General features: G+C 36.0%; 1 protein-coding gene across 1 annotated transcript in view; it reads right to left on the reverse strand.

The window, feature by feature from the left end:
• Positions 1-12226, reverse strand: part of LOC131409649 (transmembrane protease serine 11C-like) — a 62343-nt gene extending 50117 nt beyond the window's left edge. Inside the window, exons 1-2 of the mRNA XM_058547179.1 lie at positions 12171-12226; positions 5781-5890 (exon numbers count right to left, since the gene is read on the reverse strand). Of these exons, the coding sequence (XP_058403162.1) occupies positions 5781-5890; positions 12171-12226 (166 nt within the window). The remainder of the gene's footprint in view (positions 1-5780; positions 5891-12170) is intronic.
• Between the last annotated feature and the right edge of the window lie 1858 nt (positions 12227-14084).

Below are 14084 nucleotides of genomic sequence, written 5' to 3' on the forward strand. Positions count from 1 at the left end.
TGTTCAGGTCCCATCTGGATGCTCCATCAGCTCTGTGTAGACCAGGATTAAGAAAATGCACATCTAAAAAGGATGAGATTAATGTCCCAGAATAATTCAGGAATTTCTGAAGAGTAATTAGAAGAGATGGGCTCTCTAGAATGCTAAAGGAAGATTAACTGCTTAAATATACTATTAGAGATAACGGGATATATGGTGCTCTATATGGCTTGACATTTGAATAAAACATTTTTTTTGTGATTAGATTTAGATTATGATTTACTTGTTTTTCTGGCCAATAATATCACAGCAGTTATTTGTCCTTTGGCAAACATAAGGCAACTGATATCCATTCGTCCCATCACAGCTGATGCTAACTTCATTCACTTGCTTCAGGGGCTCTCTGCCAGATTCCTCCACTACTTCTTTTTGTATTTTTAAAAAATTACTGAAAAGTAATCTAAAAATATTGAAGAAGGAAATGGATTTATGTTGAATTTTCTTTCAAGATGCCACTTGTCCTTTGAGAAATAGATTTCTTTTTGTGTTCGAGACCATACATATATTGTGGGCTTATAATTAACTGATAACAGTATCAGTGCACTTGTCCCTGTATGGTTCTAACCTGGATCTTTCTCACATATGGTGACTTATTTGCTCTAAACTGGGCTCTGGTGGCAACCAATTGCTCCCATTCCTGGCTGCTGTTATCTTAGAAGATGAAACACTTTCATTCTTCCCAGCTTGATCCTTGGCTTCTATTATCCACATTTAAGACTTGCTGAAAGTAGTTCTTCATGCCAGGATCTCTCAAACATGCCTCTGGAGAGTCAAAGAGATGCCTTTTGCACAATCCATTAGAGTTGGTGTTAAACTTGGCACTGAAGAGGCAGTCTAGGAAAAGTACCTCATATATTTATCATTTTGGCTCTTGGATAAGAAGCAAGAAAACAAAGCAAATAAGTTGGAATTCAAGAAGACATTATTTTTGCCTGTACCTTGATGCTTTTCCTTTCATTTTCTATTCCTTGAAAGTGAAATTGCTATTTGGGGGGCTAACAGTTTCCATTTATAGATAGCACAGGAAGATTTGGAAATATCCTGAAATAGTATTAGTGAGAAAACTGGCATGAAAGATTAACTTTCTCCTTTCATGTCCAGAAACTTTACTGGCAATCTCATCTGTCAATTTCCTCACCAGTTACTCCCAGCCTAACCTATTGCAATAGAATTTTAACTGCCTGAGGAAGAAACTATGTGTTATTTCTTGATATCCTTTCTTCCCTTTTCCTATAGTGATACAATTTGTGATTTGTAACTGAGTAGATGCTATTCAAAAATAAAAACTACATTTTCCTACCTCTTTTACATCCAAGAGTGATCTAGTGCATTTAGGTTCTGACAAATGGAATGAAAGGGAAAGTGGTATGTGCAACTTCTGAGATGTTTTCTCATTGAGAGAGGGCATGCTCTTCTCCTTCCTTTTCCACCTGTTGGCTGGCTGGAACGTGGACATAATGGCCAGACTGGCACAGTCACTTTGGACATTGAGATGCTCTGGGCAAAGTGGGTCATGGTGGAGCAACAAGATAGAAGGAGCCTTGGTCCCTGATATCTTGAAGTGACATACTGAATCTGGATCACTGACCTCTGAACTTATTTGTATCTGAATCTTATGTGTATCTGTCTCCCTGTAGATCAGTGGTTCTCAACCTTGGCTGTACATTAGAAGCACCTGGGGAGCTTTGAAAATGACAATTTCCACTTCAGACAGCATCTTTGAGAGTGGGGCTTGGGTACTAGTATTTAAAAAAATAAAACAAACAAACAAAAAACCTTTCCAGGTGATTCTAAGGTGCAGTCAGGGTTAAGATTCACTGCTCTAGATCAGGAGTCAGCAAACTATGAAATCTAGCCTGCTGCCTGGTTTTGTACGACCTGTGAGCTAAGAATGGTTTTTACATTTTTTAAAAGTTAAAGAAAAGTCAAAAGAAGAATAGTATTTTGTGATATGAAAATTATATGAAATTCAAATTTCAGTGTTCATGAATAAAGTTTTATTGGAAAACAGCTACATTCATTTATTTGCTTATTGGCTACTTTAGCACTACAACAGTAGACTCGAATAGTTGTAGTGGAGACTATAATGGCCCATCAAGAGGAAAATATACACTATTTGGCCCTTTAAAAGAAAAGTGTGCAGACTCTGCTGTAGATGCTGAGCACTTTTAGTGCAAGGACTAGTGTGATGCTCTAGAAGCTTTCCTCCATTACTGCTATACCCCCATTATAGCACCTAGCCTAGTACCTGCCATTAAGTACATATTAGTCACACAGTAAATGCTTATTGAGTTGAATCCATGTACAATTTCAAATACCCTTATACTTTCTCCATTCTATCTATCTATCTATCTATCTATCTATCTATCTATCTATCTATCTATCATCTGTCATCTATCTATTTCTATTTATCTCTTAAGAAGTTAAACAAGTAGAAAGCACAACATTACCATAATATAGAGTCATATGACGCAGAAAAATGTAGGCATCCTCGAGTGAATATTTGTGCTGTACTTTGGTTTATCCAGCTCTCCTTGTTTAACTAATTACTCGTCCAAGTGAAAGAGTAGTTATGGTGAGGAGATGGCTCGTTGCTTCCAGGTTTGGAGTCTGGACTAGTGAACTAGAAAATCTTAACAGAATTCTGAAAGCATCATTCAAAGGAGGAGTGTCATAAGGCTGCCTCCACATGATGCCAAAGCATCTGGATAAAAAGTGTAAAATTTGGTTAATCAGATTGCGATTTTGTTTCTTAAGTGAAAAATATGTAGGTTCTTAAAAAGATCTTTCTGATTTAATTTGTTCATTCATACAAGATATTGTGGCACCACGTAGGCAGTCTTAAAGTGAAAAACCATTTAATTACTATTAAAAGAAAAAAGAAATAAAATCTGGGAATTGGGAAGCCCTATCAAAGTACTTTACACAGTCTCGGGAGCTTCTATTCATGTTCCCCTACAGGTTTACTGTGACTTGAGAAAACTTACATATTAACAAAACTTACTTATTGTTCTGATGCAGAAGTATTTAATTTTGGATTTTTTTTCCTTCTTTTTAGAAGTTTTTATTAGCCACAAGTTTTTAATTCCTGGGAAATAGGTATTACTATGACTAACTCCAAGAGTGAGATCTTAAATATATTAGAATTCATTCATTCTCACATAAGTAGTTTCTTCTAGACCTACTAAAAAATATCTGTATAGAATTGCTTTAGAATAAACTGCAAGGTGTGATTATATAAACACACACAAATATATATGACTAGTATTTCACACAAGTATATTTTATAGGATTTAATGATAAAACAATTTTGTTTTCAATTCTTTAGTAATACAAAGTGTTATGATCATTATAAATCACAAAACATGGTCTCAATTCAAAAATTAAAATACTCAGGTCTGTTTAATAATCAAAATTTGAACTTGACTTGAAGTTGAGGTTTTTCCCTTCCCAAGCTCTTTACTCACCCTATCCTTCTATTCCTCCTGCCCTACTTCATTAACTGGATTTGGACTCCTCTAGGTCCTTACTGGAATGGTCAAGAATTTGGCATCTAGCTTTAGTACTCTAGGAACTTAGTACATATTTAAAACTAACTTCCTTCTAGGTTTTTCTGAACTTTGAAATTCCATTTCCACTTATTGCTAGAGTTGTCTCAACTACAGTTTCCTTACGTGGACAAAGGTAACTATTCCAGCTTGAGTTTACTCCTTCCTCAGCATTTAGGCAGCTGGAGATATTTCTCAGTCTTTAACCTGAGATCTGATTACCCCTCCAGGTGGCATCTTGGACAGGACCTAAGATGATGGGGCTTTTTTTCTAGGCGGTTTATATCTGTTTCATAGGAAACATTTATGCATTATTTGTCTCAAAGACTGATTGTTCAAACTTCCCAGTTGTGTCACCTCCTCTTCACTCTGATAAACAAGCACCGAGTCTCTTGCCCTTAAGATATTCCAGGTGTGAGTCAGATTCCAGTCCACTGTGTTCCCATTCTGCAAGCATCTTCTTAGGGTCATATTGGTCTCTCTTTCAAAGCCCATCTCTGAGCTTGATGTGAAGGGGAAATCATTTACTCTTGTCATACTGGGGTAGTTAGTAGTATGAGAAATTACAGCACACCTACCTCCAAAGATAACCTCTTTAAATATTCTTTACTTATCTCCAATTTCTCGGACTTTTACACCCTTAATGAAAGGCAGCAGGTTCTATGTGTATGTCTTGAGTGAGAACCTCTTAGTCAAAGGTTTATGGGCATATGCTATGACGATGACTCTTGGTCTGGCAGTGGTAGTAGCTGGCATTACAGTCTACCTAATGATTGTGTTTGCACAGTAAGTCTGTGTGTATGCAAGGATGTATATAGAAGACACAACAGAGGTGGTCACAAACACTTAGTTCTTAGGGAGATGGACTCCTTACTCCACTGTGTACAACTCTCTCTATTTCTCTCTATGTATTTTCTTTTCCCCTTATAAACTGAACTGGATGTTTATTTAGCTACACAGCCTCTTTTCTAAATGTTAGTATTTTTTTCAGAAAATATTACTATATTTTAAAGCAGTAGTTCTCAACCTGTGAGCCATGAATTATACAGGATAGGGGCATGGTGGTAGAAGATCATTCTAGGGAAAAATATTTATATACATATCTGTTCTTCTAGACTTAATGAACAATGATTCTTGTACATATATGTATTACTGATTTTCAAACATAAGTGGATGTAATTCATTAAATACAAGTTGATTTACTAGCGTTACTAAATTTATAGTACTCATTTGTTTTTATTTCTTTTCTTATTCAACAAAGTAATTACTTTCTTGTGGGAATGTAGGCAAATTTTTTTTCCTATAAAAAGGTCCTCCAGGGGCCTGCCAGGTGGCATAGTGGTTAAGTTCGTGTGCTCCCCTTTGGCGGCCTGGGGTTTGTGGGTTCAGATCCCAGGCATGGACATATGCACCACATAAGCCACGCTGTGACGGCATCCCACATACAAAGTAGAGGAGGATTGGCATGGATGTGAGCTCAGGGCCAGTTTTCCTCAAGCAAAAAGAGGAAGATTGGTACAGACATAAGCTCAGGGCCAATCTTCCTCACCAGAAAAAAAAAAAAGTCCTCCATTCTTGAAAAGCTTAGGAAATACTGGGTTAAATATAATAACAAGAAATAGGACACAGAGAACTTGGCACAAAGAGCTATTTTTAAGAAAAATCAAGGATCCTTTAATTCTTTCTATTTTTTGCAAAATATATAGAAAAATTTGTACTAACTGTATTTCATCCCTTAATAATAGAAAAACTCTACTTTTTAGGGAGAATTTTATGAGATGAAAACATTGTATAGGGAAAAAATTATAGGTTTTCGGATAAGAAATCTTAGCTTAGAATCCCAGATTCTAGGCTTTTACATTTATTTGTTTGTTAACTCATTGATTATCTCTTCAGAAAGTTGCAAGTTCAGCAAAGGTAGAGACTATGACTACTTTATTCATCAGTGTATTCCTGGCACCTAAATCTTCACCAATAATTAAAAAAGAGCACACCAAATTCCTGGGTTTAGAATGCCCTAAGCCAAAGGTTGCTGAAGAACAAAGTCTACAGTAAATGTTATTAACCATAAGAAACTCTCTCTGCCAAATAATCTTGTCTGGCTCCTTTCCTTCCCCTATTTTCAAAGTTCTTAATTTTCCCCCCAATAATGGAATTAGTAATTCCACATGACTGGACGTAGTGAGTACTTACCATAAGCAACGAAATAAACAATGAGTCCGATGACTACTGCGACAATCACCATCATTAAGATACCCAGGGTTATCTTTCCACACCTTGTGAGTTTCATTTTTGTGTTTGTTCTTCTGAGCAAAAAGGACAGGAGAGCAAGTGTTAATATGAGCAAGATGTAGGACTCTTTCAGAAATAAATATGGATTTGATGTTAAGTGTAAAAGTACGTTATTTTACATTAACTATGGATTCAGTAGACTGCTGAGCTAGGAAAACAACATGGAGAATTAGTGAATATAATGTTTGGCCTGCTTATTTTTTAGCATATATGAATAATACTGGTAATACTAAAATCAAGATACATTCATTCATTCAGCAAATATTTATAGATGTCCTATGTGGTAGGCATAGTTGTAGGAACAAAGATATTTTTCCTTACGTAGCTTACATTTTACTGAGGGGAGATAGACAAGAAACAAAGAGCATAATTAATAAAATATATAATCAATAAAAAGATATTAAGTGCTGTGGGAAAATAAGTAGAGCTAGGTAACAGAAATGTGTGAGTGTGTGTGAGATGGTGGTGGTGGCAGGATGCAATATTCAATAGAGTGGTCAGGTTAGGCCTACTGAGAAGGTAAAATCTGAGCAGATTTGAGGGGGTTAGTCATACAGATATTTGGAAAATTCCAGGCAGAGGAAATAATTTGACAAAGGCCCTCAGGGAGGGACATGACTAGTATGTTAGGAGAGCAGTGTGACTGGAGCAGTGAATGAAGAGAAGAGTAGTAAGTGACTATCTGAGAGGTACCGAGGCCCAGATCATGTTGGGCCTTGTGGGTCACTGTAATGCGATTGACTTTTTTTCTGAGTGAAATGGGAGCTTGGAGGGCTTTGGGCAGAAGACTATGTTGGGCCTTGTGGGTCACTGTAATGCGATTGACTTTTTTTCTGAGTGAAATGGGAGCTTGGAGGGCTTTGGGCAGAAGACTATGATGATCTGGTCTAATTTCTTTTTTTTTTTTTTTGTGAGGAAGACCAGCCCTGAGCTAACATCCAATGCCAATCCTCCTCTTTTTTGCTGAGGAAGACTGGCCCTGGGCTAACATCCGTGCCAATCTTCCTCTACTTTATATGGGATGCCGCCACAGCATGGCTTAACAAGTGGCGCGTCAGTGTGCGCCCAGGATCCCAACCGGCGAAACCCGGGCTGCCGCAGCGGAGTGCGCGCACTCAACCACTTCTGCCACCCGGCCGGCCCTGATCTAATTTCTTAATGGGAATCCCTCTGACTGCTTTGTGGAGAGTAAATTATAGGGGACAAAGGTGGAAGCAGAGTGACAAGATAGGAAATGATTACAATAATCCTAGCACAAGATGATATTGACTTGGACCAGGGTGGTAGAGGTGGAGGAAATGAAAAGGGGTTGAAGTTTGGATATATTTTGAGTATAGAGTTGACAGGAGTTCCTGATGGATTGGTGTGGAACGTGAGTGGAAAAGAAGAGTCAAGGGTGGTTTAAAGTTCTTTAGCTTGTGGACTTGAAGGATGGAGTTGTCATCAACTGAGATGGGAAGGCTGTTGATATAGCAGGTTTTGAGAGGATGATTATGTGTTCAGTTTTGTTCATTTTATGTTTTAGATGTTCACTAGGCTTCCAAGAAGAGATGCAAGTGGGATACACAAGTCTGGTGTATGAGATAGAGGTCTAGGCTGGTTGTGTAAATTTGGCATTCGTCAACACATAGATTAGGCTCTGGACTAGATGAGATTGCCGAGGAAGTAAATGTAGAAAGAAAAGAAGACCAAGATATGATCCCTGGGACACTCCCATATTAAAAGATTAAGAAGAAGAGGAAGACCAAGCAAAGGAGACTGAGAGGAAGTAAATAATGAGGGTAAGAGGAAAACCAAGAGAAAATGGTGTCCTGGAAGCTAATAGAAATGTATCAAGGATGAGGAAGGGGATTAGTGGTGTCAGATGATGCTGATGGCTCAAATAAGATTGCAAATAAGCTTTGAAAATTGACCATTGGATTAACACTATAAAGGTAATGTTGACCTTGATGAAACAAGTTTTAGGAGTGGAAGCGGCATGATACTAGTTAGAGATGGTTTGAAAGAGAATGGAAATAGGGAACTAGAAGCAGTGACCATTGACCACTCTTTTAGCGTTTGCTGAAAAGGGGATTAAAGAAATGAGTTGATACATGATGAAGGAAATGGGATCAAGAGAAGTTTTATTCTATTATGGAAAATTTTAAATATGTGTAAAAGTAGAGAGAATAGTTTAACGAACCTCCGTATATCCATCACATAGATTTAAGAACCATGAACATTTTGCAATATTTACTTCATTATGTTTCTGAAGTATTTTAAAGTAGTTACAGAAAAATAATTGCATCATGACATTCACCCCTAAATACTTTATTTTCCATCTAAAAATTAAGGGCTTTAAAAAAATATGACCATTGTCATACCTAATGAAATATCAATAATTCCTTAATATCTTCTAATACAAAGTTTATGTTCAAATATCTCTACTAGTCCTCAAAATGACTTTCACAATTTTGAACAAAAATCAAATCAAAATCTCCACATTGCATTTGGTTATTATTTTCTTATATCTCTTTTAATTTAGAGCAGCTTCCATACTCTGCCCTCCTTTTTTTATTTTTCATGACGTTGACTTGTTGAAGATATTACATCAGTTATCCCATAGAATACTCTACCTAAGAGAAGAAATTTGTGTGTTTATTTTTCAAAAATTTTAATTAAATGTTTTATTTTGTGACGATTATAGAGTCACATGCAATTGTGAGAAAACAGAGAGATTCCTTGTACGTTTTCCCCAATGGTAACAAATTGAAAAACTATAGTAAGATTTCACAACCAAGATATTTACATTGATACAGCCAAGATACCAAACATTTTCAACACGAGGGTCACTCATCTTGCCCTTTTATACCAACACCCACTTGCCTCCAGTACTCTTGCCCTCCTTAACCCCTGGCAACCACTAATCTGTTCTCCTTTTCTATAATTTTATTTCAAGAATGTTGTGTAAATGGACTCATATAATATGCAATCTTTTCGGTTTTGCTCTTTTTCACTCATCAAAATTCTCTTGTAATTCATTCAGATTACTGCATGTATCAAAAGTTCTTTTATTATTATTTTTTAAATTGCTCAGAAGTAATTCGTAGTAAATATGTACCACAGTTTGTTAATTGTGTACTCGTTGAAGGACATCTGGATTGTTTCCACTTTTTGGCTGTTAGGAATAAAGTTGCTATAAACATTTGTGTACAAGTTTTTGTATGAATGTAAGTCTCTATTTCTTTGAGATACATGTCCAGAGGTACAATTGCTAAGTTGTATGATAGCTGTATGTTTAGTTTTTAAGAAACTGCCAAACTGTTTTTTAGAGTGGCTACAACATTTGATATTTCCATCAGCAGCGTATAAGTGATCCAGTTCCTCTGCATCTTTGCCAACATTTGTTGTTGTCACTATTTTAAATTTTAACCATTCTTTTTTTTTGTGAGGAAGATCAGCCCTGAGCTAACATCTGCCAGTCCTCTTCTTTTTGCTGAAGAAGACTGGCCCTGAGCTAACATCCATGCTGATCTTCCTCCACTTTAGGTGGGACACTGCCACAGCATGGCCTGACAAGCAGTGCGTCGGTGCGCACCCGAGATCCGAACCCACGCACCATGCTTAACTGCTACGCCATGGGGCTGGCCTAAATTTTAACCATTCTGATGGAGATGCAGAGATATCTCATGCTTTTAATTTGCATTGACTAGTGATGTTGAAATCTTTACATGTGTTTATTTGCCATCTATATATCCTCTGAAATATCTGTTTATATCTTTTACCTATTTTCTAATTGGATTGTTCTTTTTACTTTTGAGTTTTGAGAACTCTTTATATATTCTAGAAACTAGTCCTTTGTGGGATTTGGGTTTTGCAAACACTTTTTTCCCAGTTTGTGGCTTGTCTTTTCGTCTTCTAAATGGAGTCTTCCAGAGAGCAGAAGTTTTTAATTTTGATGAAGTCCAATTTCTCAGTATTTCCTCCAGCGGCTCACGCTTTTGGTGTCAAATCTGAGAACTTTGCCTACCCCTAGATGCCAAAGATTTTCTCCTATATTTTTTTCTTAAAAATTTTATATACTTTATTCTATGATTCATTTAGAATTAATTTTTACATGAGGTAAGAGACTTAGGTTGAGGTTAATTTTTGTTCCTTTGGGTGTTTACTTGCTCCAGCAGCATTTTCTGAAAAGACCATCTTTCCTCCATTGAATTTCTTATGTACTTAGGTCAAAAATTACTTAGGCCTATGTATATGGGTCTATTTCAGAGTTCTCTTCTGTTCCATTGATGTATGTGTCTCTCCCTCCTCCAATACCACAAATCACCCATTCCAGTTTCCTAATTTTCAAGAAAGGGAAATTGTAGGACCATATTTTCTCTTTAGGACTTTTTAAATCTAGGGAATACATGCGTTCTAGGTAGTGATTTGTCCTCTGGCTATTATCAGTATATTGAGGGTTAGGGTTAGGGTTAGAGTTAGGATTAGGGTTCTTTCCAGGTCTCCAGAGGGAAAATTAAATCATCTAGGCCACTCTAACTTGCAACTCTCACTTACCTTACAACCAAAATCGAAAATCACTACAGTGACTTATCTCTCTTGATTCACAAATGTAAAATTATGGTAATGAATAAAAATTAATTTTAAAGGCAGATGAACTAAATATTTATTTCTGTCATTCTCACTTGAGTTTTCTGAGATGTAGATGTCCTTCCTACTTGCAAAGGGTTTTATTGATTTGGAGTTTTTGTGTGTGTGTATTCTTAAATTCAAAAGGAAAATTCAACTTTGTCAACATCCAGATTCTTTTCCTTAGAGCATTCTCTAAAAACAATGTCAGACGTATAAATTCCATTTTTTCCAAAGTGTGATTATTATGTGGAATGTTGATCGAAAAAGACTACCTATTATTTGACAGAAATTGGGTCTTTGGAGGGAGTTAAAGTGAGGAGTAGAAAAACTTTTTTTGATTTCAGCAATATGCCTTAATTTTCCAAAGTGTTTTATTTATTCACCAAGCGTATCCTGAAGCCATTCAGAGTAATAATGATAAGGTGGTAATGATATCGAGGATTATTTAGAGATTTAAGAAACAGTGGCTTGCTGGTGAGTTGTACTTAAAAAATTATTAATTCTTTGAAAGGATGAAACCAAGATCTGTCTACACATTATTTCTCAAATATTGTTTATGGAACATAAAAAACATAGCAAGTTAAGATGAAGGATGTAGAACATATTACGTAGAAGCCAAGATTAAATATTTTTACTAGAGTTTTGTTAATTAAGCCAAAGAACTAACAGTAACTTAATTCAATGGAAAATATTTTAGGGGTTCTCTTACAGCTAATTAAGGTAAATATAAATGTGATTGTGTAAAATGACTGATTATTCAAGCTGTTTATCAGGAAGTTACACTCTGCTCACATTATACTGTTCACCTAGAATCTAGATGTTGGCAAGATATCAAAACAAGAAAAGTTGTCTAAAATTTTTGTTAAAAATATGGCTCAATCTCAATGAGTTTATCAAGGCATATCAAGGCATTTTTTTGGAGTGCCAGGAAAGATTGTAATGTGCATGTGAACATTTATCTTTGTGAGTTAATTTGATTAGCTTAAGAATCAAAACATAAGAATTATTTGTCCATCTTTGTGTGCAATGGAACCAGTCAGCACATTTCTTTGAGTTTCAGGCCAATTGCTGTCTGAGCATATGGCATTGCCAATGGGAAGGAATAAAATACTTTCATTGCTGTTCTTTTTTCCAACTAAAATGTTAAATCACACCACTGAAAATGTATAGCAGTGCAGCATTGTGATATTTTAATAATTGAAAATTAAGACCTAAACTTTGGTCTACCACTTCCTACAAGTAAAATAGCGTGTTGTGAACGTAAATATTGTCTCTGTCAACATACATCATTAGAAATATATACATGCAACTAGTGTTCTTTCCATTTTCAAAGTGAAATGATCTTTTTAAAATAAAATCTACCAATTTTACTTCAGCAATTTCAACAATTATACATATACTTTTTGTAAATGTTCTAATCGTGATGAAAAGATTTCTCAGAAAAATTAACAAGCAAAACAGACTTTAATGATTAAAATTTATCAATCTTAGTCATTCTTGTTTTTCCTTTATTTATGATTTATATAGCTCCTATTTCCATAAAAAGGTTGAGGGAGTAGCTCATTTTTAAGAACTTTGAAATACAAATGAAGCTACTTTAGCTAATTTGGTCCCTTCAGAATATTTCTGTAAGGAACAATGGCAGGCCACCCTGCAGCCCGCCCCCCTTAAGCCCACCTGTTCTGCAGTGGTGTCCATGCCTGCTCTCTCTGCAGAGGTTGTCCCTTTGCCATCTTCTCCTTGAGTGCTGTGCAGCACAGTCATTCTCCACCTATTTAGCTTACGAGATTCTGTGACTTTTACGTGTTTTATGATAATGGTATAATGATAATACTTAGCACTCATACAACTTTTCATCTTCAAAGTGCTTTCTGAACATTTACTAATTAATTTTACAATAGTAAAACATGAGCTGTATATATGCTGCTCCATGAATAATAAATAATCATATGACTCAAGTGGAGGCAAAATTTAAAATTTTCAGTTGTGGCTGAAGAAGCAATAGGATCACCTTGAGAAGAACAGTGAGCTTTTACTTAGCTTTTGCATTTTGTGAATTTGGAGATGAGAGGCTGCTCTTCCACTCCCTAGAATCCACTTCCAAAGATTGTGGCAGTTTTTTATTGCTTTTTGGTGAAAGCCCAATGGCTCTCCAAGATCTAACCCTCCATTAGGATCTGAATGCTCTCCAACTCATAATTCTCTTGCTGCTTTCAACCCATATATCATCCTTTATGAATTCCTCCCTGAAATTTTTACTGCTACTCTAATACTAGTGCTCATTAAAGAATTTTATGAAATGAAATCCACAGGGTGTTGATATTTTTTTTAAATATATGCTGGCTTAACCAGTAATTTTCCAGAGTTTTGGATAGCATTCTGGTTCTTAACAACCAATTTAGATAATGGTGTGATTAGATCGGACACATCCTAATGTTTAGCCACCTGGAAGAGAGAGAATTTGTCAGATGCTAGGAACCAGCAGTAAGGGAGAATCCAGTTATGCTGAGAGAAGGCTTTCTTGGGTGACGGTCTTTGATAAAGAGACTCAACCTTATTACATGATCAAGTAGAATCGTTGTTCTACCTATGCAACCTCCTTTCTTCCCAAAACATGTAAAGGGAAAGATAATCAGAGAAATCATATTTGTATTAGGATGAAAAAGAACCAAAATGGCAGTTCTTCTATCAGTTATTATTAGGACCTTGATCAGATATATTTACATTCTTTAAAAATGTCCCCATTAATTGTATTTATTTGAGTATTCCAGATTCTATACTTTTGCCTTGTCTTCAAAATATCTAGTATGTTCTCCTCACTCTCATTTGTCTATGTAGATTCTACTCATCCTTCAAGTTTAGCTCAATCCTTACTTTCTCCCTGTGGGCTTCTCAAAATACACTGCTTTATCAACTGAAGCTCATAAACTCATGGGACCTTGCGCCAAAGTCTACACAATGTTTGGGTATATAAGACCAGGGATCAGATGAGAAACTTCCTGAATTATTGTCTTAGAATGGTCTTTGTAGATCAAGAAACAAAATATTCTGATACAGGATACCTTCTTCCTTCATTGATCAAAAAATATATATTGGATAAATAAACTGTGGTACATCCAGACAAAGGAATATTATTCAACACTAAAAAGAAAAGAGCTACCACACCATGAGAAGCTATGGAGGAAACTGAAATGCATATTGCTAAGTGAAAGAAGCCAATCTGAAAAGGCTGCATACTATATGATTCCAACTGTATGACATTCTGGAAAAGGCAAAACAATGAAGACAGTAAAAAGATCAGTGGTTGCCAAAGGTTAGTGGGAAGGTTGGGATGAATGGGCAGAGCACAGAGGGCAGTGAAAATACTCTGTATGATACTATAATGATTGATATATGTAATTATACATTTGTCCAAATTTATAGAATGTACAAAACCAAGAGTAAACCCTAAAGTAAACTATGGACTTTGGGTGATTATGATATCCTAGTATAGGTTCATCACTTGTAACAAATGCACCACTGTGGTAAGCATTGTTGATAATGGGGGAGGCTATGCATGTGTGGGGGCAGGGAATATATGGGAAATTTCCA

The sequence above is a fragment of the Diceros bicornis genome, chromosome 8 (genome assembly GCF_020826845.1).
Source record: "Diceros bicornis minor isolate mBicDic1 chromosome 8, mDicBic1.mat.cur, whole genome shotgun sequence".
Taxonomy (NCBI): Eukaryota; Metazoa; Chordata; class Mammalia; order Perissodactyla; family Rhinocerotidae; genus Diceros; species Diceros bicornis.